General features: G+C 49.6%; 1 protein-coding gene across 1 annotated transcript in view; it reads left to right on the forward strand.

The window, feature by feature from the left end:
* Positions 1–1,738: 1,738 nt before the first annotated feature.
* Positions 1,739–24,684, forward strand: part of TAF1B (TATA-box binding protein associated factor, RNA polymerase I subunit B) — a 193,458-nt gene continuing 170,512 nt past the window's right edge. The window contains exon 1 of the mRNA XM_033937405.1: positions 1,739–1,830. Within this exon, the coding sequence (XP_033793296.1) occupies positions 1,774–1,830 (57 nt within the window). The 5' untranslated portion in view covers positions 1,739–1,773. The remainder of the gene's footprint in view (positions 1,831–24,684) is intronic.

Raw genomic sequence — 24,684 nt, forward strand, 5'->3', positions numbered from 1 at the left:
CAAAGCTATGTGTGGGGACAATGGGACAGGGGATTGCAGAGAATGGGCTCTCTCCCTGCCTCAACTACAGGAAAAGAAGGTCCAGGCACCGGCCCACAAGCCTCCCCGACGTCAATTCTGACAGCAGAGAGGAAGTTCTGGGCCAGCCAATTGCTGCCTGGCTGGCCCAGAACTTCCTCTCTGACATCAGAATTGATACCGGAGAGGCTTGTGGGCTGGCACCTGGACCTTCCTTTCCTGCAGTTGTTGTGGTGACGGGCGGGAAGCAACAGCGGGCGGCAGACCAGGTGGGGGGAGCAGAAGAATCTGTGGTAGGCCAGGCTTTGGAGGGAGGTAGACAGGCAGGCAGGCTGGCTTTGGCGCGGCAGGGAGGGAGGCAGGCAGGCTTCGGGGGAGGGGTGGGACAAAGGCTGGAAGGCAGTGAGGAGGACATAGGAAGGAGGGAGGGAAGAAGGAAGGAGAGAGAGATAGGCAGAGAAAGGGGGGGGGGGGGGGGTTGTAAGCAGAAGAAGACTAGAGAGAGAAAGGCCTGGACCAAAGGGGAAAGACAGGAGGCAGATACTGGACTATGGGAGGTGCAGTCAGAAGAGACAGAGGGGGAAAGACCCTGAGGAAGAACAGAGAGATGGAAGAGCATAACAGAGGAGGGAGAGAGGGAGATCTGGAACAAAGGTGGTGGTAGGTACAAAGGAGAACCGACACTGGATCTGGGGAGGGTAACAGAAGGAAAAGAGAGAGAGAGACCTCGACCCAAAAGGGATGGGGCTGGATTGTGAAAGAAATGTTGGATGCAAAATAAAGAATGATTGGACGCAGTCAGAAGGAAGTGCAACCAGAGACCAATGAAATCACCAAAGGTAGGAAAAATGATTTTATTTTCAATGTAGTGATCAAAATGCATCAGTTTTGAGAATTTATATCGGCAGTTTATATTTTGCACTATATTTGTCTATTTTTCTATAGTTACGGAGGTGACAATGCATATTTTAAAGTCATCTGCCTTGACATCTTTGAAAAAAAAACAACCAAACTCATAAATGATAATTAACATTTTCTCTGTGTATAGTGTGCTTTGTGGGTTTTTTGGTTTGTTTTTTTAATTTTATGGTTACCATTATGAATTAATAAGATATTTTATATACATGAAAAATGAATGGAAGAAATTGGGGGCGGGGCTGAAAATTAACAGATGTCCCGTTTTAAAGAAAAAAAATAAATGGGTCACATTATGGATACAGTTAAGGGGAACGCTTAATCAGCTGAGCTGACTTGGTTGGAGGGCAGAGGAGTAGGGTTAAGGATCGAGAGCTAAATAAAAAAAGGTGGGGTTTCAGTCTGCTTTTAAGGCTTAACGGACAAACTCGGGTAATTTATTCCAGGCAAGTAGTTCCCTTATACTTCTCACCCCATCACTAAATAAGTTAATCAATTAATAAAAAATATAAATAAATCCATGAAAACTCATACACTGCTCTCAAACCCTTCAGGACAAGACCCTAAACTCCTTCCAAGCTACAGCGCACACACAACCATTCCCCTCCCGACTCAATCTAACCGTCTCGTCACCACAGCTCCTCCGGATAACACCTTGGCCTAGTCTAGCGTCAGACCGTGGTAAAACGTCTCCGTTCTCTGGGACTTGCTTTATACGTAGCCCGAGAAACAGTCTAGGCAGCATTCTTCGTCTCACCCGCAACATTTTAAGATGGCGGAAGCTACGTCATGACGCACCGTTGGGGGGGGGGGAGGGGTCAGGTGCCGCCGTTTTGAAAAATGGGGCCGATGAGGAAGGACGTTTCCAGGACCTCTGCCTGTTCCCCAGACCAGGAGGTATAGTTCAGAGTTGCGGGGAGGGGGGGATGAGTTCTGCCACGATCCAAGGCTAAGTTTCCGTCCCGGTCAAGAGGGGTTGCGAGAACTTAAGGTATCTGGTGTGGGCTTCTGGAAGTTTTGGGTTCTGCCGGGCCACCAGGGATCGTTTTGCTGCATGCTGAAGAGTAGCTGCTCTAGAAGACGGACACTTGGGTTCGGTGAGGGAGGGGGTCTTGTACCTGCCGGGCCAACAGAGTGAAAACAGGTATTCCTACTTTGCAGGCTGCCCTCCAGGACCATTTCTCTAGTACTGCTCCCAAGCCTTTTGCATCTCTCGACACAGTTTCGTTCCTTCTGGGGTTGCCAGATGGTGATAGGTTTTTTTTTTTCCTAGCACAGCTTACGCCAGAAAAGTATCCCCAAAATAGCCTAATGGTTTTGACACACACAAATTTCCTGGTTCCCTTGCGCCGCCACCTTTTATCAACTTTCTCCTTTCAAAATACCCTAGGTGGTCTTACACCACCCATCTCTTCCAGATCTCCACCTCCATTCCCTGGTGGCTCAAGTAACCCCCTCCTGGCTCACTTTCAAAAAATTATTTAATGGCCTATTATCCCCACTCCCCCCCCCCCAAAAAAAAAAAAAAAAATCCTTGCTGGCCCCCTTGCACTTACTTATCTCTGATGATGCCCACAAAATCTGCTAGTGGTTAGAGCTGTTGCCTTAGCACCCTGAGGTTGTGACCCTGTGACTGGGAAGTCATTTAACCCTCCATTGTTCCAGATACCACAGTTAGATTGTGAGCCTGCCAGGACAGAAAATACTTAGTACCTGATTACTATTTAATGTATAGCAAACTACTTTGTGTGAATCTCTTCATGGAAAGGCAATTAAAAAAATCCCAATAAATAAGCAAACCTACCAAAAGATTTTGGGTGGCCTATGTATCTACCTACCCACTGTACTCCATCACACAAAATTCTCTGGTGGTCCAATTAGCCCCTGTACCTCCTCCTGATCCCCCCTCCCAAGAAAGGTTCCCTAGTTGCCCAGGTAATTCCCTGGTGGTCTAAGTGCCCCCCCATGTTCAGGTTGCTCTTGCACTTTCTCCAGCTCTTCAAATTCTTTGGTAGCCCTTGATCTCCCTTATCAGTTCCTCACAGTCTTGTGACCCTACTCATTACTCAGTCCAGGGAACACTTTGACCTATTCTTGGATCGTGACAGAACATTTCCCCTCTTCTGGCAGTCCTTTTGGCCACCATTTTTCAAATTAGTAACAGTTGTCTCCTGGGTGTGTTGGGACATACTGCTGGGGGTTAGGCACCACCATTTTGATGCTGATGATGGAAAATGCCACCTGGACTGCTCCCCATTCTCCAGGCCAGGCATAATTCCAGTCCAGGAGGAGGGGGGGGGGGAGATGTTCTACTATGATCCAAAGCTAGCTAGGCCATGATGTGGCTAGATATTTCAAATATGGAGAATTTAAAAATGTGACAGCCAAATTAGGTCACTCTAAAGATACAAATACTCTTGTTCAATTCTGACTTGGAGCACCTGCTTTGTTCTAATACAATACTCAGTTGCAGTCAGTAGGTCGCCTAAACAGAGCAGGTGCTTCTTGATGCCGCTTAGTGAACTGCTAAAACAAATTGGGTCTTACATAAGTTTATGGTTGGTTTATTAATCTTAATGTAGCAAAGCAGTTTATAATAAAATATTATGAATTAGAAATAAGGAACTTCAATTATGATAGAAAAGTAACAAGTCAAGTGCCAAGTCAAAGGTCAGTTCAACCCTGATTTAAATTTAGGATAAGAAAGTTCAAGACGCAAATGTTCAGGCAAAGAGTTCCAGAGAGAAGGTGCTATGAAGTACAGATAAAAGGCAGATGATAAGTACATAAGAATTGCCGCTGCTGGGTCAAACCCGTGGTCCATCATGCCCAGCATTCTGCTCATGCGGTGGCCCGCTGGTCAAAGACCAGTGCCCTGCGACTAGCTATACCTGCGTATGTTGTGGTTCAGCAGGAACTTGTCTAACTTTGTCTTGAATCCCTGGAGGGTGTTTTCCCCTATGACAGACTCCGGAAGAGGGTTCCAGTTTTCTACCACTCTGGGTGAAGAACTTCCTTATGTTTGTATGGAATCTATCCCCTTTCAATTTTAGAGTGCCCTCTTGTTCTCCCTACCCTGGAGAGGGTGAACAATCTGCCCTTATCTACTAAGTCTATTCCCTTCAGTACCTTGAATGTTTCGATAATGTCCCCTTTCAATCTCCTCTTTTTGAGGGAGAAGAGGCCTAGTTTCTCTAATCTTTTGGTGTGTGACGACAACTCCTCCAGCCCCTTAAACTTCTTAGTCGCTTTTCTCTGGACCCTTTCGAGTAGTACCGTGTCCTTCTTCATGTACAGCGACCAGTGCTGGCTGCAGTATTCTAGGTGAGGGCGCACCATGGCCCGGTACAGCAGCATGATAGCCCTCTCCGATCTGTTTGCGATCCCCTTCTTTATCATTCCTAGCATTCTGTTCGCCGTTTTTGCCGTCACTGCATATTGTGCGGATGGCTTCTTCAACTTGTCGCTCAGAACTCCCAAGACTCTTTCCTGGGAGGTCTCCAAGTACCGCCCCGGACATCCTGTATTCGTGCATGAGATTTTTGTTACCTACATGCATCACTTTACACTTATCCACATTGAACCTCATCTGCCATTTGATGCCCATTCCTCAAGCCTGATTATGTTAAGTTGCAGATCTTGGCAATCCCCCTGCGTCTTTACTACTCTGAATAACTTCGTATCGTCCGCAAATTTAATCACCTCATTCGTTGTACCAATGTCCAGATCATTTATAAAGATGTTGAAGAGCACGGGTCCAAGCATCGAGCCCTGCGGCACCCCACTGTTGACGCTCTTCCAATCCGAGTATTGTCCATTTACCCCACTCGCTGTTTCCTATGCTCCAGTGCTGCTGAATGTGGTGGAAGATCGATTTATCAACTCTACCTAGGAACAGAGCATATGTGATGGAGTGTAAGAGACAATGGTGGAAGAAAGGTAGAGAGGGGTACTGGAAGAAGTGTATGGTGTGTGAGTGAGAGGATCTTGAACTGGATATGCTATGCTACCAACAGTCAATGCTTCTGTTTTAGCAGGGGTATCGCATAGTATTAAGTGAAGACCTAGGTTCCTATAAGAGACTTTTGATCTTTGCTTCTCTAATGCATTTTTCATGCAGACTTCTCTATTGCTGAGTTACTTAATATTGTGTTCAGTTCTGGATTAGTTAGTCTGGGAGGCAACTGGGTGAATGGGAGTGCCACAAAGTACTGTTACAGTAACATAATTTAAGGATTGTTGCTTTATCTGGTTCAATATTTTTATATCACAAAACAAATCTCAATAATATCACAGTACTTCAAAAGATACAGGAATTTATCCCAGGACAAGCAGGCATGATATTCTCACATGTGGGTGACGTCATCTACGGAGCCCCAACGCGGACAGCTTTTCAAGCAAACTTGATTGAAGTTTCAAGTTTGCTATGCTGCACCATGCATGTGCATGCCTTCTTGCCCACTAGAGGGTGCATCCCCACCTCGTGGTCCTCAGTTCAGTTTTTTCCGCGGAGCCAGAAGCCCTGTGGAAATTGTGCTTTATATCTTTTGCCTTCTGACACCGCGGCTGAGAGTGTTTTCTCGGTTGCTGTGCTTGATTTGTTGTTTTTATTCGTTTGTGTGTTAATTATCGTCAAAAAAAAAAAAAAGTTTTTCGTTTGGCTCCGGGGGCTCCCGGTAGCCGCGGCCGCGGGACCTCGTTCGTTCCCGGCCATTTTTGTGTTCATGTCCCGTCCCTTGACGGGCTTTAAAAAGTGCACCCGGTGCGATCGGTTGCTTTCAATTATCGATCCCCACCGGTGGTGCTTATTGTGCCTAGGCCCTGAGCACCCGACTGACTCCTGTACCAGGTGCTCGACCTTTCAGAAGAGAGCTCTCCGCCGCCGCTGTGCCCGAATGGCGGAGCTCTTTGCTGTGGACCCCGCGGCGGGGAAGGCTTCGACCTCGGCTTCGGTCCCGGCCTTGACCTCGGCCTCGACTCCCTCGACCTCGCCCCGACAGCCCGCTTCGTCTAAGCCGGTGTCCTCGACCCCAAAGTCGACGGTGGGTAAGTCCTCACTTCCTTCTTCTGTTCCAGCCTCAAAGAAGCCATCCTCGGGCTCATCGACGGGGGCGGGTGGGTCGTCCTCGGCCCCGCCCCGAGCGTCGAAGTCGGGTGCCCCGTGGGAATACTCGAGACCAAGGTCGCCCTCGAGGGAGCACCCGCCGGCCCCGGATCTACCGGCTATGATGGGAGTTCCTGCTTTTCAGGACTTACTCCAGGCCCTCATTGCTTCGGAGCTGTCTGGTGCCCTCGCGCACATGCAGCCGGCGTCAACCTCGACGGCCTTGGCTTCGGCGGCCTCAGTCTCGGCTCCCTCGACTTCGACCCCCGGGGTGATTCCGGCCTCGACCCCGACCTTGCCCTCGACCTCGGTTGACCAGCCTGAGCGGAGTGTGCGGCCGCGGGACAAGGTACGCAGGGTTAGGAGGATCTCTTCCTCTTCTTCCTCGTCGAGGTCCTCCCGGGGCTCCTCGCCCTCGGGTCGGCCTCTGGCGGAGCATCGGCCGAGGAAGCCCAAACGTCCTCGGGCTTCTCCTCGGAAACGCGGTCGCTCCTCGCCGACCGGGGCTGAGACGCTGCGTGTCTCGGAGCTCCGCCTCAACAATCCGAGGCTTTTCCGTTCCTCCGAGGGAGGGTTATCGAGGGACTCCTCGCCGAAACGGAAGGGGCGGGCCTCGGTGCCTCGTACCCCGGGGACTTCTCTTAGGGGTTCCTCGGGGCATAGGCGGTCCCCGTCGAGGTCGCTTGGTGCGGCGTCGTGGGGTTCGGGGTCTGGCACGGGTAGGGAACCTCGGTATTCCCGTGAGGCTTCCCCTTCCTTTTTGGCGGCGGGGCCTTCTCGATCTCCCTCCCCGCCTTCCAAGCCCTCCTCCTTTTCGAGATTTGTGCTTGATATGGGGAGGGTTTTGGACCTGGATCTGGTCTCCGGTTCTCAATATACAAAGGAATTTTTAGAGGAGCAGGATTTGCCTTCTCCCCCGAGGGAGACTCCTCATCTGCCTCTCAATAAAGTCCTCCATCAGACCTTTCTGAGAAATTTGGACTCCCCTCTTACAGTCACAGCGGTTCCGTCGAAGATGGAGTCGAAGTACTGTACCATCCCGTGCAAGGGCTTCGAAAAAGCGCAACTGTCTCACCAGTCGTTGCTGGTCGAGTCGGCATTAAAAAAGTCTCAACCTTCTAGGGTCTCGGCTGCGGTGCCTCCCGGAAGGGAAGGGCGGACCCTGGACAAGTTTGGTCGCCGCCTCTACTCCAATTCCATGATGGCGGCCAGGGTCCTAAATTATGCATTCACTTTTTCATCCTACCTGAGGCAGATGGTGAAGGCGTTACCCCGTTTTCATGGGGTCATGCCGGATTCCCATAAGGGGGACTTTGGTACTTTTATGGCCAACTTGTCACAGCTGCGTCTATATCTTTTTCATGCCGTTTACGACGCATTTGAGTTGGCATCCAGGGTCTCAGCCTTTGCGGTAGCGATGCGCCGTCTCGCATGGCTCCGGACGGTTGATATGGACCCGAACTTGCAGGAGCGCCTGGCTAATCTGCCATGTGTTGGGTCGGAATTATTCGATGAGTCCCTGGAGGCGGCGACCAAGCGTCTGTCTGAACATGAGCGCTCCATCGCCTCCTTGGTCCGTCCTAAACCCCGGGTACCACCGCAGAAGCCGTTTAGACCTCCACCGCGGCGATACCCTCAAAAGTCCACGCCGGCATTCTCTAGGCCCCCGCCCCGGCGACCCCAGCAGCAGGGCAGAGTGGGCCAGCATAAACCTCAGGCGCAAGGGGCGTCTAAACCGGCGCCGTCTTTTTGACGTGATGAGCGGATGGGGGCGGGCCCCCTCCGCACTTTCACCGGACCCCCTGCCCATTGGGGGCCGGCTGCGGGCCTTTCATTCGGCCTGGACGATGATCACATCAGACGCTTGGGTGCTCCGTCTCATCTCCGAGGGTTACTCGCTAAACTTCTCAGCCATGCCGCCGGAACAACCGCCAGGGGCCTCTCCTTGCAGTCGAGCCCAGCTTCCTCTTCTCCTCTCGGAGGCCAGGGCCTTGTTGAGCCTTCGGGCGGTGGAGCCGGTCCCCCCAACCCAATGGGGGCGGGGGTTTTACTCCCGTTACTTTTTGGTCCCAAAGAAGACCGGGGACTTACGCCCCATTTTGGACCTCCGGAAGCTCAACAAGTTCCTGGTCCGAGAGAAGTTCCGTATGTTGTCGCTTCCGGTTCTATACCCTCTGTTGGAAGAAGGGGATTGGATGTGCTCCCTGAACTTGAAGGAAGCGTATACTGTGACAAACCCAGCACCAGCACTAGCCCAGTCCATGATAGGATTAAGTGCAGAAGAATGGACCAGATTGATTCTGGCGCTCAACTTGAGGCTGACCTCCCTTGCCCCTATAATCAAAGTGATAGTGAGCTGGAACAGAGGCAGGCAGGTTGGCAACAGCAGCTTCCGGGCTTTAGAACAGCTAAAGAAGCCACAAGGAAAGTAGCTGCAGTTGAAAAACCCAGGCAGAGGAAAACTGCTGTAGAGCCAAAACCCATCCCCCGCTACAGGCTGAAGGGGATTGGCTCTGGTTTGTTTAAAAGCAGGGAGAGACAAACAGGAGGAGGAGGAGCGAGTGACGAGGGCGAGTCACTCCCACAGCCCAAGGCAGGAGAGGAGCTGTGGAACAGGGCAGCAGAGGAAAACGTGCTGGATTATCCCATGCAGGATTTGGAGGAAGTCTTAACCCCTTCAAACTATCCAGTGCCAGACCAGGTAGAAGGCATGGAGATAGAAATAGCTGGCCCTAGGGTAGAAGGCCAGTTAGAAGGTATGGAATTCTGAATGAAAGAATACAGCAACAGGGAAACTGTTTGTGCTTTATGTTTTCTTTTTGCATATCGTTTTTTTTTTCTCCTCTCTGCTGCCCAAGTTAAACCTGAAGAAGGGGATATATATTGAGCTGTATAAGCATGAGAAGTTGGAGAATAATACTTGCCTGAAGTCTGAATCAAGTAATGCATTCTAAGACAAGTTTATGAACCAGAGGCAGGCTGCACTGTTTTAGAGTGTAGTTGGAACTGTAAGAAAGTTACTGTGACTCCCGTTGCAGGGAGCTAATTAGATTAACCGTCTCAGCTGTGTGATTTGTGCCTGCACGTAGGAGCTGTGAGAAAAGCTGAATTGCTAACAGAGTGTGCTGTGACGATTTTTGCCTACTGAGTTCTTGTCTGCTTGAAAATGTACTGTAAGTTTGATTTTTTGCCAATTTACTATTTTTGTCCAATGACCTGCAAAGTGATATTGTTTTGCTGTTGCATATCTTTTGACCTGGAGGTCAGAATAAACCACTTATGTTTTCCTAAAGAACTCGTTTGCTTGGTGATATAGTGAAACCTTGTACTTACCCTATATCTCGAGGGGCCTAGACCGTTGTCTGGGGCCGCCTAAAAATCCTGAAGGTACCCTAGTTGAAGGGGACGCGCCCGAATCTGTGTGTTTGTCACACGTTAGCCCTGGACTGCAAGGGGGTTTGTGACAATACTCATGTTCCGGTGCATCCTGCCTTCCGCAAGCTCTTACGGTTCCAGGTGGGGGAGTTGCACCTTCAGTATCGGGTCCTCCCTTTCGGGCTGGCGTCGTCGCCTCGAGTCTTCACGAAGTGTATGGTGGTAGTCGCGGCTGCCCTGAGATCTCGGGGGCTACAGGTCTTTCCCTACCTGGACGATTGGCTGATCAAAGCATCATCCAGGGAGGGGGTTATCTTAGCGACCCAACAGTCTGGGGTTCGAAGTGAACTTTCCCAAATCGCAGCTGTGCCCTGCTCAATCCCTTCAGTTTATCGGGGCCGTGCTGGACACGGTTCACCTTCGTGCGTTCCTCCCCCCTCCAAGGGCGGAGGCTCTACTTTGACTGTCCCGTCAGATTTCGCAGCAGCGCTTCGTGTCAGCGCACCGTCTGATGATTCTACTGGGCCACATGGCATCGACGGTTCATGTCACACCGTTCGCCCGATTGCACCTCAGACTCCCTCAGTGGACCTTGGCCTCCCAGTGGCATCAAGATCGGGACCCGCTTTCCTTTCCTGTGACAGTGACTCCTTCCTTGAGACGCTCGCTCCGTTGGTGGACCAACTCTTCCAATCTTTCCGGGGGTTTGCTCTTTCTCGTCCCTCCGCATCGCAAGGTCCTGACCACGGACTCTTCGGAGTACGCGTGGGGGGCTCATCTCGACGGTCTGCGGACTCAAGGTCTATGGTCCGCGGAGGACCGTCTTTGTCACATCAATGTGTTGGAGCTTCGGGCCATTTTTCTGGCCGCCCGAGCTTTTTGCCACCTGCTGCACGAACAGGTAGTCCTCGTGCGGACGGACAACCAGGTGGCAATGTACTATGTGAACAAGCAAGGGGGACGGGCTCTTGGCCCCTGTGCCGGGAAGCCCTGCGTCTTTGGGAATGGGCGGTCTCCCAGAACATCTTCCTGCGGGCGGTTTACATTCAGGGAGAGAAGAATTGTTTGGCCGACAAACTCAGTCGTCTTCTTCAGCCGCACGAGTGGTCACTAAACTCCCGAGTTCTGCACGAGGTTTTCGGCCGCTGGGGGACTCCTCAGGTGGATCTGTTTGCCTCCCCGGAGACTCACAAACTGCCCCTCTATTGTTCTCGGATGTACTCCCCGGACCGTCTGGAGGCCGATGCCTTTCTTCTCGACTGGGGAGGAAGGTTCCTTAATGCGTTTCCTCCTTTTCCCCTGATCTTGAGGACGCTGGTTCATCTCAAATCGTCCAGAGCCACTATGATTCTCATTGCGCCTCGTTGGCCTCGTCAGCACTGGTTCTCCCTGCTTCTTCAAATCAGTGTCAGGGAGCCTCTGCTTCTGCCTGTCTTTCCCTCTCTGCTGTCTCAGAGTCGGGGTTCGCTGTTGCATCCCAAACTTCAGTCCTTACATCTGACGGCTTGGTTCCTTTCCCCTTGACTTCGGGTTCGGTTTCTCAGTCTGTCAGGGAGGTTTTGGAAGCCTCGCGCAAGGTCTCGACTCGCCTTTGTTATTCCCAGAAGTGGACCAGATTTTCATCCTGGTGTTCCTCGCACCATCTGGATCCGAGTTCGGCTCTGGTGTCTTCGGTTCTGGAATATTTGTTGCATTTGTCCAAGTCTGGGCTGAAGACGACTTCCATTCGAGTCCATCTTAGTGCTGTTGCTGCTTTCCATCGGCATCTTGAGGGTCGGTCTCTCTCTCTCCATCCTCTGGTGACTCGTTTCATGCGGGGTCTGGTGAATGTTCATCCCCCTCTGAAACCTCCTCCTGTAGTTTGGGATCTCAATGTGGTTTTGGCTCAGTTGATGAAACCTCCTTTTGAGCCTATTGACAAATCTCATCTGAAGTTTCTCATTTGGAAGGTGATTTTTCTGATTGCACTCACCTCTGCTAGGCGAGTTAGTGAGTTGCAGGCTTTGGTTGCGGACCCACCTTTTACTGTGTTCCATCATGACAAGGTTGTTCTTCGCACCCATCCTAAATTTTTGCCGAAGGTTGTGTCTGATTTCCACCTCAATCAGTCCATTGTTCTTCCGGTGTTCTTTCCGAAGCCCCACTCGCATCCTGGCGAGGTGGCGCTTCACACGCTTGACTGTAAGAGGGCGTTGGCTTTTTATCTTCAACACACTCAGTCTCATCGGAAGGTTCCTCAATTGTTTTTGTCCTTCAATCCTAATTGGTTGGGTCGTCCGGTTTCCAAGCGCACCTTGTCCAACTGGTTGGCTGCTTGTATTTCTTTTTGTTACGCTCAGGCTGGTCTCGCTCTGCATGATCGGGTCACAGGACATAAAGTCCGAGCTATGGCAGCTTCTGTTGCTTTCCTCCGGTCTACTCCGGTGGAGGACATCTGCAAGGCTGCCACTTGGTCTTCGGTTCATACTTTCACCTCCCACTACTGTCTGGATACGTTGTCTAGAAGCGACGGCCGGTTTGGCCAGTCGGTTTTGCGTAACCTTTTTTCCTGAAAATTGCCATCCTCCCACCTGCCCTTTTTTTTTGGTTGGCTTGGAGGTCACCCACATGTGAGAATATATTGCCTGCTTGTCCTAGGATAAAGCACAGTTACCTACCGTAACAGGTGTTATCCAGGGACAGCAGGCATATATTCTCACAACCCGCCCTCCTCCCCGGGGATGGCTTCTTTGCTGGCTATGGAACTGAGGACCACGAGGTGGGGATGCGCCCTCTAGTGGGCAAGAAGGCATGCACATGCGTGGTACAGCATAGCAAACTTGAAACTTCAATCAAGTTTGCTTGAAATGCTGTCCGCGTTGGGGCTCCATAGATGACGTCACCCACATGTGAGAATATATGCCTGCTGTCCCTGGATAACACCTGTTACGGTAAGTAACTATGCTTTACCAAAGGGCTATCTCACTGACTGCAAGAATATCTCTTATTATTATGTTCTTATTTAAAGCAAAAAAAAAAAAAAAAATTTTTTTAAGTGTAATGTGAATCCTCATTGTGAGGTAGTAAGTAGAGAATGACATGGGGACAAATTTTTATCCCAGGACAAGCAGGCAGCATATTCTCTACATGTGGGTGACGTTATCCACGGAGCCCCGTCGCGGACAGATTTTCAAGCAAACTTGATTGAAGATCTCAAAGTTTGCTAGTGCTGCCCACGCATGTGTGTGCCTTCATGCTCCACTAGAGGGCGCATCCCCTCCTCGTGGTCTTCAGTTCTTATTTTTCTGCTGAGCCAGAAAGCCCTGTCTCTCTTCTCTAAGTGCCTTTCTAGCACCGCGGCTTCTTTGTTTTACTCAGGAGTCGCTGTGCGGTTTGTTAATTCCTTGTGCTACTTGATTTTTTAATTTGTTTTTTTTTTTTTCTTTTTTCGTTTCGGCGACCGGGGGCTCCCGGTTCGCCGTGGCTGCTTGGCCTCGAGTGGCTGCGGCTGTTCTGTACCTTATGTCCCGGCCTCTTACCGGGTTTAAGAAGTGCTCCCAGTGCAGTCGGGTTATTTCAATTACAGACCCGCACCTCTGGTGTATTTTGTGCTTGGGTGCGGATCACCCCACGGACTCCTGTCCTTGTTGTGCCACCCTCCAGTCTCGGGCTCTTCAGTGACATATGACCAGGATCGCGGAGCTCTTTGCCTTGGAGGCTGTTCCTGCTTTGACCCCGGTCTCGGCCTTGGTCTCGATGTTGGCCTCGTAAGACCTCGGCCCTGGGCAAGTCTCCCTCGACCTCGAAGACCTCGGCCCCGGGTAAGTCCCCTCTTCTTCCTTCAGGTTCAATTCCTCTACTGAAGAAGCCTTCCTCGGAGACTCTGGACATCCAGGTGATGAGTGTAGTCCCGCCGGCCTCGACGAGACCACCCTCGATAGCCTCCAAGCGTGCTTCCACCATATGGGAATACTCATCCTCGAGGTTGACCTCGGTGGAACGCACTGCTGCACCTGCCCGGCCTAATATGGTCACCGTGCCTATGTTCGAGGAGGTATTGAAGGCTATCATCTCCTCGGTGCTCTCCTCGGCGTTGGCTCAGCTCGCTCCGGCCTCGACCTCGCGCGTTGTGGACCAGCCTGAGCGTCGAGTTGGGGCTACTCGGGGCAAGGCACGTCAAGCTGGGCGTCTATCCTCGTCTGATTCCTTGCCTCTTCCATCGAAGCACGCTTCTCCTTTGGGCCAGCCTCGGTTGAGGCGTCTTGTGAAGAGCCCTTGGAACTCCCACCTGAGGTGGGGTAGGTCTCTGGGTCCTCGCACTACCGGCTCCATTAAGACCTCAGACCTCACCCTGTCAAACCTGAGTCTGCTGAGGTCGCCGGTCCGGTTGGGTACCCCGATCCGGGAGGAGCTGACCTCGGGGGACCCTATCTCCTTTTCCCGAGGCTTGTCTTCGGGCTGGGGTTCTCCGGGGCGCCATCGTTGGACCTCGACAGGCCGTGCCCCGAGGTCCTCCCCTCCAGGGACCTCTCAACGCAAGCTCTCGTCGACCCCCTCCTCTTTCCTTCAGCGGGGCTTCGGCATCCATGCTGGTGGATATGGATGTGCCACCGCAGTATTCTAGAGAGGCTTCCCCCTCCTTTTCAGCTGCCCTCCGGTCTCGTTCCAACACCCCCCTCGAGGGGCATTCTGAAGGCCAGGCCCTCTTCCTTCACTAGATTTGTTCAGGACATGGGGAAGGCCTTGCACTTGGACCTCCAGTCGGATTCCAAGTGTACCAAAGAGTATTTGGAGGAGATGGAGCTCCCCTACCCTCCTAGGGAGTCCTTGCGGCTGCCCCTGAATCCGGTGTTGCAGCAGACTTTCTTTCGTAATCTGGAGACTCCCTACGCTATTCTGGCTATTCCCTCCAAAATGGAGTCTCGGTACCGGACGGTGCCTTGCAAAGGATTCGAGAAGGCGCAGCTTTCTCACCAGTCCTTGGTAGTAGAGTCTACCTTGAAGAAGTCTCATCCATCCAAGGTCTATGCAGCTGTCCTGCCGGGCCGGGAGGGCAGGACTATGGATACGTTCGGGAGGCGCCTGTATCAGAACTCCATGATGGCGAACAGTCCTGAATTACAACTTTACCTTTACATTCTATCTCAAGTAGTGTATCAAGTCTCTACCGTCTTTCGAGGACGATTTGCCTTCTAAGCACCGTGCGGAGTTTTGCCGGCTTGTAGATACACTGTCGCAGCTGAGGCTGTACATGTTTCAGTCCTCCTATGACGCTTTTGAGCTGTCGTCCAGGGTCTCAGCCTTAGCGGTGGCCATGCATCACCTGGCGTGGCTCCGCATTGTCGATATGGACCCGAACCTGCAGGACAGATTGGCCAATCTCCCGTGCTTGGGGAATGAGCTGTTCAATGATTCCATCGAGGCTGCCACGAAACGCCTCTCCGAACACGAACGCTCCTTTGCTTCCTTGGTCTGGGCTAAGGCGAAGCCCACTCCGCCCAAGACCTATAGGCTGCCTCCCCGGCGGTATCCGCAGAAGCCCACGCCAGTGTTTTCTCGCCCTCCTCCTCGGCGTCCGCAGCAGCAGAGGGCTCCTCCTAAGCCTCAGACCCCTGCTGCACCTAAACAGCTGCCGTCCTTTTGACTGGCCGGGCGGGAGGGGGCTGGCCCCTTCTGCCTTGGGAGTTCACCCTCTGCCCATCGGGGGACGTCTCTGCGCCTTTTATCATCGTTGGACGGAGATAACTGCGGACACTTGGGTCCTCTCCGTTCGGGAAGGGTACTCCCTCAATTTCCGGGCTTTGCCTCCAGACAGACCTCCCGGAGTGTCTTGCTCCGACGGGGCGCAGATTCCTTTACTGCTTTTGGAAACGCAGGCCCTCTTTCGCCTGTGGGCTGTGGAGGAGGTTCCCCCTTGCCAACGGGGCTCCAGAGTTTATTCCCGGTACTTCCTGGTTCCCAAAAGGACCGGGGACCTGTTCCCTATCCTGGATTTGCGGAAGCTGAATAAGTTTCTGGTTCGGGAAAAGTTCTGCATGCTTTTGCTTCCCATTTTGTATCCCTTGATGGACGAGGGGGACTGGTTGTGTTCCCTGGACCTGAAGGAAGCCTACACTCACATTCCGATATATCCGGTTTCTCGATGGTTTCTCCGCTTTCAGGTGGGAGACCTCCATTTGCAGTATCGGGTCCTCCCTTTCGGGCTTGCTTTGTCCCCACGGGTCTTCACGAAGTGCCTCGTGGTGGTCGCAGCGGCCCTGCGGTCGCAGGACCTTCAGGTCTTCCCATACCTCAACGACTGGCTTGTGAAAGCCCTGTCAAGGGAGGGGGTTATTGCAGCGACCCATCAGACTATTATCTTCCTTCAGCGTCTGGGGTTCGAGATCAACTTCCCCAAGTCTCAGTTGTGCCTCTCTCAGTCCTGCAGTTTATCGGGGTGGTGTTAGACACGGTCCGTCTCCAGTCGTTTCTGCCTCGGCCTTGGCAGGACGTCCTGTGGCTGATTCGGCTGGTGTCTCAGGGGGCTTCGGTCTCGGCCAAGCAGATGATGATCCTCCTGGGGCACATGGTCTCCACCGTTCACGTTACGCCTTTTGCCCGGTTACATCTTTGGGTTCCTCAATGGACTCTGGCGTCTCAGTGGCGGCAGGATCAGGATCCCGCTTCTCAGCACATTGCGGTGACTTCCTCCTTGAAACGCTCGCTCTGTTGGTGGACCAGCTCTTCCAATCTGTCCAGAGGATTGTTCTTTCTTATACCCCCGCATCAGAAGGTTCTGACGATGGACTCCTCGGCGTACGCTTGGGGAGCGCACCTCAACAGCCTTCGGACTCAGGGTCTTTGGTCAAGTGCGGACCGTCACTGCCACATTAACCTGCTGGAGCTCCGGGCCATTTACAATGCCGTGGTGGTGTTTCGTCATTTTCTGCAGGATTGCGTGGTCTTGGTGCGTATGGACAACCAGGTGGCGATGTATTATGAACAAGCAAGGGGGTACGAGTTCCCTGTTGCTTTGCAGGGAAGCCCTTTGTCTTTGGCAGTGGGCGTTGCACCACATCTTTCTTTGGGCGGTGTATATCCAGGGCGCACAGAATTGTCTGGCGGACAAGTTGAATCGCCTTCTTCAGCCGCACGAATGGTTGCTCCATTCTCATACTCTGCGACAGATATTTGTTCGGTGGGGAATGCCACAGGTAGACCTGTTTGCTTCGCCCCTCAATCACAAGTTGCCTCTTTTCTGCTCGAGGATGTTCTCCCCAGATCGTCTCGAGGCGGATGCTTTCCTTCTCGATTGGACGGGCAGGTTCCTCTATGCGTTTCCTCCTTTCCCTTGATTCTCAGAGCACTGGTGCGCCACCATGATCCTGATTGCTCCTCGGTGGCCCGGGCAGCCGTGGTTCTCCCTGCTCCTCCAACTCAGTGTCTGGGAGCCTCTGCTTCTACCTTTGTTTCCTTCTTTGCTGTCTCAGGGTCGGGGTTCGCTGTTGCATCCCAATCTGCAGTCTCTACACTTAACAGCTTGATTCCTCTCCACGTGCCTCCCTTCTTAGGTTTCTCTCAGTCGGTGAGTGATGTTCTCGAGGCATCTCGGAAGAGCTCCACTCGGCAATGCTATTCCCAGAAATGGACCAAATTTGCTGCGTGGTGTGCTGCACGCCGCATGGAGCCGCTTTCTGCCTCCTTGTCTTCTGTGCTGGATTATCTGTTCCACTTGTCTCGGTCTGGCCTCAAATCGACATCTATTCGAGTCCACCTCAGTGTGATTGCTGCCTTTCATCAGCCGCTTGAGGGGAAACCGCTCTCTGTCCATCCGGTGGTTTCCCACTTTATGAAGGGTCTTTTTATTGTCAATCCTCCACTCAAGCCCCCCCCCCCTCCCAGGTTGTTTGGTTCTGGCTCAATTGATGAAACCTCCGTTTGAACCCATTGATAAGGCTCATCTGAAGTACCTCACTTGGAAGGTGGTATTTCTGGTTGCTCTCACGTCTGCTCGCAGAGTCAGTGAGCTGCAGGCTCTGGTTGCGGACCTGCCTTTTACTGTATTTCATCATGACAAGGTGGTCCTTCGTACTCATCCTAAGTTCTTGCCTAAGGTGGTTTCGGATTCCACCTCAACCAGTCCATTGTTCTTCCGGTGTTTTTTCCGAAGCCCCACTCTCATCCTGGGGAGGTGGCGCTTCACACTCTTGATTGTAAAAGGGCGTTGGCCTTTTACCTGCGACGCACCAAGTATCATCAGACGGCTCCTCAACTTTTCATCTCTTTTGATCCTAATCGGTTAGGCCGTCCTGTTTCCAAGCGCACCTTATCCAACTGGTTAGCTGCTTGTATTTCCTTTTGCTACACTCAGGCTGGTCTCTCGCTGCAAGGTCGAGTCACGGGGCATCGAGTCCAAGCGATGGCGTCGTCTGTCGCTTTCCTCAGCTCCACGCCTATTGAGGAGATCTGTAAGGCTGCCACTTGGCCTTCAGTTCATACCTTCACCTCTCACTACTGTTTGGATGCCTTTTCCAGGCGCGACAGCCAATTTGGCCAGTCGGTTATGCGTAATCTGTTTTCCTAACTTGCCAACTTTCCCTCCGTCCCTTTTTTGGTTAGCTTGGAGGTCACCCACATGTAGAGAATATGCTGCCGGCTTGTCCTGGGATAAAGCACAGTTACTTACCGTAACAAGTGTTATCCAGGGACAGCAGGCAGATATTCTCACAACCCTCCCTCCTCCCCGAGGTTGACTTCTTTGCTAGCTATCTGAACTGAAGACCACGAGGAGGGGATGCACTCTCTAGTGGAGCAGGAAGGCACACGCATGCATGGGCAGCACTAGCAAACTTTGAGATCTTCAATCAAGTTTGCTTGAAAAGCTGTCTGCGATGGGGCTCCGTGGATGACGTCACCCACATGTAGAGAATATCTGCCTGCTGACCCTGGATAACACCTGTTACGGTAAGTAACTGTGCTTTCCCCGTCCCTGTAAGTTTTGTTGCTGTCCCTGCCCCATTCCTGTAAGCTCTGCCTTAACCGCACAAGCCTCAGCCACTTGTGATTTTAAAGTGTTTGCGGCTTATTCAGATGAGGACAGAGCTTGCAGGAATGGGGCAGAGATAGGAAAAGAACTCGTCAGGACAGGATGGGACAATGAGTTCCTGAGGGGATTGGGGAAAATTTGTCCCCGTGTCATTCTCTAGTAGTAAGCTCTAAGAAGCCCCAACCCAAAGGGGGGGAAGCTCCATTGCTTTTTAGGGTCAATTAGCCAGTATGAGAAAGTTACTATTTTGGCCACATACCATCATAGGAATTCACTTGTGTGCATGTGAAAATATATAAACAAACTGTGCAATAAGTGAATCAGTAATTAAAAGCAACTGCTTGCTTACATGAGAAAACTTGCATTCATGTCAGTGGAGATGGTGAGATCTGTCCAGGTGGGAGAGTTTCTGGCTGCCCTAGATTTGATAGAGGTTTATCTCCACATTCCAATTTTCCCGGCACACAGAAAGATCCTGAAGTTTCATGTGTTGGAGAATCACTATCCAGTCTCAATTTGGGCTGGCAAAAGCACTCCGCGCATTCACGAAAGTGATGGTAGTGGCATCAGTTCATCTCTGCAGAGCAGGCTGGCTGGTTCATCCTTATCTAGATAACTGGCTCACCAGAGCCCCCACCCCCCTCATAAAGAGCGAGAAAGAACAGTGGTGTCAAGTTATACAAACTTTGCAGAGTCTGGGCTGGGTTGTAAACTTTCAAAAGAGCCAATTCATCCCCACTCGGAGAAGATTCTCAAAACTAAAATGTGCCTTTAACGTGCTTGTTAAACCAGTTTCAGCTGGTTTAGCGTGCATGTATTTTAGTGGCAGGTGATCAAAATGGCTTACCGTGGTCTTTTCTGAGTTATCTTGCAGTCTTGCTACTGCCATGCAAATATAGTACTACAAGATCATTAATATTAAAATGAGCACACGGGCGATTCTCTATAATTGCCAATTTATTCCCTAACCTTGTTGTGCCACATTTGCAGCCAAAATTTGCCAACAGGTCTGAGCTATTGTAGCCTTACTTTCTGATTAGCGCTTATTGGCTCGGGCACTGACAGGAACGTAAGGTTTGACAGCTTAGCCCCCCCCCCCCATGCAAATAAACCACCCCCTAAAAACCCAAATTGAAGTTGGGCAGGAGAGATGCTCACTCTCCTGCTGTCGCCCCCCTCCCCCACAGTGGGAGAGATGCCTAAGGCTCTGATTGGCCCAGGTTACTTAAGGTGGATTCCTTGGTGGCTCAGGTCACTAGGTGCATCTCTTCCCAGTGATGGGGGAGTGTTGTTGAAGGATATGCAGGACCACAGTGTGGATGTGGTCCTCAGGAAAATTTTTGAGACAGCGAATTTAGGCAAGGCAGCGATGGTGACGTCCTTTGTGGCACACGCCTGTCTTTCTTAGCTGCGTATGCTGGAGACTGATGCGATGGAGCCTCCTCTTCAGCATCTGATGGCTGGAACAGACTACATGGCAGATGCCTTATTTGATTTTTTGAAAGTACTGGCAAAGGTGTCAGCATATTCTATTTCGGCACGCTGAATGCTTTGGGTTCGGCAGTGGGCTGGTGATTCCACCTCCAAGGCAACTTTAGCACAGCTGCCTTTCAAGGGGCGGCAGTTATTTGATAAGGGACTGGATGTCCTCATGGATTCAGCAGTGGATCATCGTCCGAAGACCCTACCTGATAGTAGAGCCAGATCCTCCAGGGGTTCTGGGAGTTCTAATTTTTGTGGCTCCTACAGAAATTTTCATGATTACAGGCAATATGTTTCTTCCTTGCCGCAAAGATCTGCCCGAAAGACACAATGATGCCAGGGAGCTGCATGCCCCTCTGCAGATAGGGGGTCGGCTCTTGGAATTTTTGTCTGTCTGGATGCACATTACAGCAGACCAGTGGGTCTTGGAAATTATTCGGTAAGGCTACAAGCTGGAATTTAATGAACTTCTGTCAGATTGGTTTGTGGATTCTCTGTCCAGGCACCCAGATAGGGTGCACAAATTTCAGACTACTGTTCAGTGCTTGTTGGGTATTTGAGTTACAGAGCCGGTGCCACATGATCTCCTGGACTGTGGTGATGACAGATGCCAACCTTCAGGACTGGGGAGTGCACTGCAATCATCATCCTCTTCAGGGCTGTTGGACTCGGAAAAGGTGGTCAATCGATCATCTGGAGCTTAGGGCCATTCGTCTCACCCTGAGAGCATTGCAGGTGACCCTGGAGGGTCAGGCAGTCTGGGTCTTCTCTGACAATGTGATGGCGGTGGCCTATGTCAATCGCCAGGGAGGGATCTAGAGCTCTCCCTTGGCTTAGGAAGCCTGCCTGCTTTTCCTTTGGGCAGAACGTCATCTTCTGGCACTGACGGCAACGCATGTGACTGAAGTGGACAATGTTCAAGCGGATTTTCTCAGCCGACAGACTCTGAATCCAGGCGAGAGGGCCCTCTCACCAGAGGTACCCCAGGCAATTGTGCGGCACTGGGGGCAGCCTAGCTTCAACCTGATGACCACGGCAAGGAAGAAGAAGGCACAGTGCTTCTTCAGTCGCAGATCCGAGCCCAGAATGGAGGGGCTCGTGCAACCGTGCACTCCCGGAGTTCTTCTCTATGTCTTTCTTCCTTGGCCAATGATTGGCCGAGTCCTTTGGAGGATTGCAGGTCATCCCGAGGACGTCGTTCTGGTGGCGCTTGATTGGCCTCAAAGACTGGTACACGGATCTGAAGCTGCGCGTGGGATGCAGTCTCCATCTGAGCATCTAGCTGGACATTCTCTGTCAAGGTCCGGTGGCCATGGAAGATCTGGGTTGCTTTGCGCTTATGGCATGGCTCCTAGAACATAAAGGGTAATCAGATCTGGTGGTTGATACACTTCTCAGAGCTAAGAAGTCATTCACGGTATTGGCCTATGCTAAGGTGTGGAAGACCTTCCAGCATTGGTGTTCCCAAGACCAGGTGGATCCTAATTCAGCTCTGGTTGTGCGAATTCTCGCTTTTCTTCAGGCTGGTTTGGATAAAGGCCCCACTGTGGCAACTCTGCAGGTTCCAGGACAAGTTGAAGACATCTTATTCTTTTCCAGAAAAAGCTTCATTGGATGGTCATAGAGCTCCAGATGGAAAAGATTCACACTATTGTGTTTTCAGAGGTGAAGAAACTTATTTACCTACTCTCTAGCTCAGGGGTGTCCAATGTCGGTCCTCGAGGGCCGCAGTCCAGTCAGATTTTCAGGATTTCCCCAATGAATATACATGAGGTCTATTTGCATGCACTGCTTTCATTGTATGCTAATAGATCTCATGCATATTCATTGGGGAAATCCTGAAAACCCGACTGGATTGTGGCCCTCGAGGACCGACATTGGACACCCCTGCTCTAGCTTCTCATTTGGAATATATAAGTACATAATAAGCATTTCTGTACTGGGACATACAAAAGATCCATCATGGCCAGCATCCTGTTTTCCATCATTGGCCTATCCAGATCACAAGTACCTGGCAAGATCCCAGAACAGTGAAATAGATTTCATTCTGCTTATCCCAGGAAGCAGTGGATTTTCCAAATCCACCTTAATAATGGTTTATGGCAGTGGTTCCCAAACCTGATTCTGGGTGCACCATAGCCAGTTAGATTTTCAAGATATCCACAATGAATATTTATAATAATAATATAACAGTTTATATACCGCAGGACCATGAAGTTCTATGCGGTTTACAATAATTAAAAGATGTTACAGATTGAGTGGATTTAACCAATCCTCCAACTGGGTAAACCCATGCGGAGTTCCAGAGGGTTCCCCCCTTTCTCCCACTAAGAGAGATTTGCATGCACTGCCTCCATTGCATTCATTTTCTCTCATGAATATTCATTGTGGATATTCTGAAAACCTGTTTGGCTGGGGTGGGCCTCCAGCGCCAGGTTTGGGGACCACTAATTTACAGACTTTTCTTTTAGCAACTTGTCCAAACCTTTTAAAATCCTGCTGTGCTAAGTTTTATCACATTCTTTGACAACAGATGCCAGAGCTTAATTACAGATTGAGTGAAGAGAGATTTTCTCTGATTTGTTCTAACTATACTACTTAGTGGTTTCATTGTATACCCTGTAGCCTTTGTGAATTGCTTACTGTTTCCAATTTATATCTACCCATTCCACTACATTCAGGTCTACATACATACTAGGTCTCACTCATATCTTCCCTCAACTATCTGATCTCCAAGCTGACAAGCACTAGCCTCTTTAGCCTTTCCTTATAGGGGAGTCATTCCATTCTTTATTTTGGTTGCCCTTCTCTGTACCATTTCTAATTCCACTATATTATTTTTGATATAAAGTGACCAAAATTGCACACAATATTTGAGGTGTGGTCACACCATGAATCAATACAAAGGTATTATAATATTTTATGTTTTATTATTTTCTATTTCTTTCTCAGTCATTCCTTTTATTCTATTTGCTTATTTAGCCACATCAGTATATTATCAATGATGACACCTTGATCCTTTTCCTGATTGGTAACTTCTAATGTGGAACCTTCCAACATGTAGCTATAGTTTAGGGTACTTTTCCCTACATGCATTCCTTCCATTAAAGTTTATTTGTTAAGGTCCTCTTGCAAATGTTCTTGATCCTCTTGTAATTTATCAACTTTGAATAATTTGTGTCATCTGCAGATATAATAATAATAACTTTATTTTTCTATACTGCCAGCACCCAAAAAGTACTAGGTGGTTCACAGGATAAGAGGACTTGACATTCCAGTGATGATACAAAGCACACAGAAAAGCAGTACAATATTTCAATAGTGAAAAATACAATAAGAAACTATCACATAATCATCAATGAAATAATGAATTTTTTGAACAGATAGGTCTTAACCAATTTTCTAAAGGTGAAATAAGATGCAGATTGTTGAATCAGGTCGTCTAACCATACTTGAACTTTACCTGCTTGATAAGCCAAAGATCGATCAAAATATTTTTTATAACGACAATTTTTGGGATTAGGAAAAGTAAATAAACCAGTACGCCGAGTAGGCTTAGTCGAAAAGTACCATTCAAAATGAGAGAGGAGATATAGCGGAGCTAATCCAAATAACATCTTATAGCAAATACAAGCAAATTTGAAAAGTACTCTTGCTTCCATTGGCAACCAGTGCAGCTGACGGTAGTAAGGACAGACATGTTCCTGTTTTTTTAATCTGAAAATTAAATGGACCGCTGTATTTTGTATTAACCTTAATTTTCCCAAGATGGTTTTATAAGCTCTCAAATAGATTATATTGCAATAGTCAAGAATAGATAAAATTAATGCTTGGACTAGTAATCTGAAAGAAGTAGGGTCAAAGTATTTTTTGATGGAACGTAACTTCCATAATGCAAAGAAACATTTCTTTATAAGCATATCAGTATGCTCCCCCAGGGTTAAATGGCAGTCGAGTATGACTCCTAAAATTTTAAGAGACGAGGCTATTGGATATTCTTGTCCTCTTAAATAGAGAATTTTATCCATAATTTTATCTTTGGGACTAGCCAAAAAGAATCTGTTTTTTTCAGTGTTTAATTTCAATTTAAATTCAATGGTCCATTGTTCCATCTGATTTAGGATAAAAGTAATCTGATTTTTTATTTCAGTGATAAAAGAAATGACTGGCATCAGTATTGTGATGTCATCAGCATAAATGTGAAAGATTACATTTAAGCTTTGTAAAAGATTGGCCAAGGAAGCAACATAGATGTTGAACAAAGTGGGTGATAATGGTGAACCTTGAGGTACCCCACAAGGGTTACTCCAAGAATTGGAGTATTGAACTGTTGCTAAAGACTTGATACGATCTTTTTTCCAAGAAACCAGTCTCGAACTTTTCAAGAAATTCCCTTAGCATCTAAACAACCCAATAGAATCTCATGGTCCAAGTCAAAGGCGCTACTAAGATCAAATTGAAGTATTAGTGTGCTAATGCCTTGGCTGAATAAGGAGTGAATATGATCAATCAAAGAGGCTACAACCGTTTCTGTACTGAAACCTTATCTAAAACCCGATTGGTGAACATGAAGAATGTGAAATTGTTCTAGATGTTTAACTAATTCTAAATTGGCCAGACCTTCTATTATTTTACAGAACAAAGGTATACTTGTGATGGGTCTGTAATTTGTTTTAGTAGATATAGATTCTTTATGATTCTTTATAATAGGAGTAACCAAAATATGACCCAAATCATTCGGAAATAGCCCATTTATCAAAGAATAACTAATCCATTTAAACAGATC

The sequence above is a fragment of the Geotrypetes seraphini genome, chromosome 3 (assembly GCF_902459505.1).
Source record: "Geotrypetes seraphini chromosome 3, aGeoSer1.1, whole genome shotgun sequence".
NCBI lineage: Eukaryota > Metazoa > Chordata > Amphibia > Gymnophiona > Dermophiidae > Geotrypetes > Geotrypetes seraphini.